General features: G+C 63.4%; 1 protein-coding gene across 1 annotated transcript; it reads left to right on the forward strand.

The window, feature by feature from the left end:
- Window positions 1-10: 10 nt before the first annotated feature.
- Window positions 11-3092, forward strand: LOC120586582 (sialic acid-binding Ig-like lectin 9; the record flags this gene model as incomplete). Its single annotated transcript, XM_039842949.1, has 6 exons — window positions 11-422; window positions 633-911; window positions 1132-1179; window positions 2230-2305; window positions 2452-2545; window positions 2883-3092. Coding segments are annotated over 6 exons (981 nt in total), but the record flags the coding sequence as incomplete, so codon positions are not given.
- Window positions 3093-3139: the final 47 nt, after the last annotated feature.

A 3139-nucleotide genomic window follows, 5' to 3' on the forward strand; every position in this document is an offset into this window, starting at 1 on the left:
GGGGTGGCCTGGGGGCTCTGCTCACTTTCCTTTCCCCACAGGGTCCCTGGCTCAGGATGACACACACAAGCTGACAGTGCAGGAGTCCGTGACGGTGCAGGAGGGCCTGTGCGTCTCCGTGCCCTGTGCCTTCTCCTACCCTGCGAGCTACTGGACTTATCCCCCAGCTCACGGCTACTGGTTCCGGGCCGGGGCGAAGGAAGATCGGGATGCTCCCGTGGCCACAAACGACCCGCATAGAGCCGTGCAGGAGGAGACCCAGGGCCGATTCCGTCTCCTCGGGGACCCCAATAACGACAACTGCTCCCTGGACATCAGAGATGCACAGAAAAGGGACACGGGGACCTACTACTTTAGGGTGGAGAGAGAGACTTATCTGAGACATAGTTACAAAACAAACCAACTCACTGTGCGTGTGACAGGTAAGGCATGGGTCACGGAGAGGCCACACGGGCGGGTTCTGAGGTCCCCGGGGACAGGGCTAGGATCCGTCCCCCTCCTGAGAGGTGCGGGAGGTGGGGGGAGTTCGTCCAGCGTGTCCAGCTCAGAGGGAGGAGCTGGACCAAAGCCTGAGGCTTCTCTCAGGCCACACCGCCCCGCCCTCCAGACCCCGTGCCCCCGCTCTCCTCCAGCCCTCACCCTCACACCCCACATCCGCATCCTGGGGACCCTGGAGTCCGGCCGCCCCTGCAACGTGACCTGCTCCGTGCCCTGGGGCTGTGAGAGGGGCACGCCCCCCATCATCTCCTGGACGTCGGCTGCCCTGGCCTCCCTGGGCCCCAGGACCCGCCTCTCCTCCGTGCTCACCCTCACCCCACGGCCCCAGGACCATGGCGCCAGCCTCACCTGTCAGGTGATGTTCCCTGCAGCTGGCGTGACCGTGGAGGGAACCGTGCAGCTCAACGTCATCTGTGAGTGCCGGGAAGCCAGGGTCCCTGATGGGGGTGCCGAGGACAGCGGGTGTGGGGGTCAGGGCCTCGGACACTGGGTGCCGGGTCCTGGATCTGGTCTGGGAGGGAGACAGGAGGGTCCTGTCCCCACGCTTCCCCCATTGATGCAGCTCATGGGGTCACAGGGCCAGTGTCCACACAGCCCTCACATTGACGGGTCCACCATGTCTTTGTGTCCCAGACTCTCCGCAGAACTTGACCATAAACGTCTTGCAAGGAAATGTCCCAGGTAGGAAGGAGCCCGCCATGGGCTGCAGGGAGCAGGGCCTCCTCCAGCTCAGGGCACGGCTGGGTCGTGCCTCCCCCTGGGCTCACCCCGGTGACCGGACACCCCCTTGCGGGTGAACCCAGTGGCTCCCCATCCTCAGCACCCCCGGCCCTCTCCCGGCCCCGCGTCATCCGCGTCCCCACTGCACCTCCAGCTCGTCTTCCAATCTCCCCAGCAATTGTTTACTTGAGTCCTTTTGAACAGGTAATATAGTCACAAAGCCAGAGATTCAAAATGCAAGACAGAGTCTGCGCTCAGACGCCCAGTCAGCTCTGGGGACGTGACCGGTGTCCGCCTGCCGCTCTGAGCCTTGGTTTGTTCAGCTGAAGGCTGAGAGGTCCGTGGTGTCCCTTAGGCCGGACGTCCTCCTTCCTCTCCGTGACCGGAGTGTCCCACGGCCTGCGTGGATTCTGACTGTGCTCGCCTCTTCCGCTCCCGGGGGACGGCGGCATTAAGTTTTCATCGGAACGGTCTCCATTTACGACGTGTCCCGTTGCGTTGACCCCCGGATTGTGCGACGGAGATCGGAGTGGTGTCGGCGTCGGGCTCCTGCAGCACTGCTGGGAACGTCGGGGCACCAGTGTCCGTTGGAACGTGGCTTCGGTTTTCCGTCCTGTCCTGGGACGTGCCGGGCCGTTCCCCACAGGGCCGCGTCGTTTCAGGGCCCCAGCAGCAGAGTGTGCGTGTGGCTCCCACATCTCCGCCCAGTCACGGGCTTCGCCATTTGCCTCTTTCCCAGGCGAAGGCCCCCGGTGGGCGTGGAAGGCCGTGTCACCGCGGCTCCGACGGGTGCCCATGCCGTGACGCTCACGCCCCGCGTTACTCACCGCTCATGCGTGTTCATCGGAGGAAACGTTTTTTCCCGTCCTCGGCCCGTTTTCTAATGCTGCATTTGGCTTTTCGTGGCTGAGCTGTGAGAGTTCTCGACGTGCTGGATCCTCATCCGTATCGGATCAATGATGAGCAAAAATTTCTCCCCTTAATTCGCTTGGCTTTTCGTTTTCGCCATAGTGTCCATGGATGAACAGAACGTTTCATTTCGACGAGGTCCAGTTCGTGCATTCTTCTCTGCGTCCAGCAGCTCGGGGTCAGGGCATGGGCTGGGGACGGATGAAGGCACAGGAGTCTCGCATGCAGGGATGCAGGAAGCGTGGTCAACAACGTCCACAGACCCACTAGGGCAGGAAGGACACAGACTGCGGACCAGCAGGTGACTCCGTCCTCGTCCCACAGGCACCTCAGGACCCAGGGCAGAGCTGGTGCTGGTGGCTATCGGGGAAGCCGCCGTCAAGACCCTGCTCCTCCTTCTGTGCCTCGTCGTCCTCACGTGAGCTCGGGCCCAGGCGGAAGGAGAGGCGTGGGGAGGGCAGGGGGCGTGGGGCGAGGCCCAGAACCAGTGCCAGGGCCCCCGACTGGTCAGGGTGGGGCAGACAGGAACTGAAGGGGTGGGGTGGGGATTCCTCACGGGCGGCTGTCATGTGTGCCCCACGTGGCCAGGGTCCAGGATGGCAGGTACCTGCTGCAGTCCAGACGGCCTGTGGGGCCGCCCCTGCCCGCTCCCCCTCAGTCTCCCCTCCATCCCCTGAAGAGGGAACGGGGGGTGGATTTGCTGCCTGCTGCAGCCCGGTGGGACCAGACGAAAAGATCCTGATCTCTTCCCGCAGGGTGAGATACCAAAGGAGGAAGGCTACGAAGCCCGCAGCGCGCACGCAGGAGGCAAAGGCCGGGCCAGGTAAAGTCCTCAGGACAGTAACGTAGGTGTCTCACCACCCAGCAGACACCTCCTGCAGGATGGCGCCTGGGATTTCTCCGCTCAGCATGGCCAGAGTTGAGCTGCCACCTTCCTCCCAAAACCCACTTCTCTGCCCACTTCTCGGCCACAGGGAGGACGCAGTGGCCCCATTGCTGAGGGCATGAATGG

Source organism: Pteropus medius, unplaced genomic scaffold (genome assembly GCF_902729225.1).
Source record: "Pteropus medius unplaced genomic scaffold, Ma_sr-lr_union100, whole genome shotgun sequence".
Lineage (NCBI taxonomy): Eukaryota > Metazoa > Chordata > Mammalia > Chiroptera > Pteropodidae > Pteropus > Pteropus medius.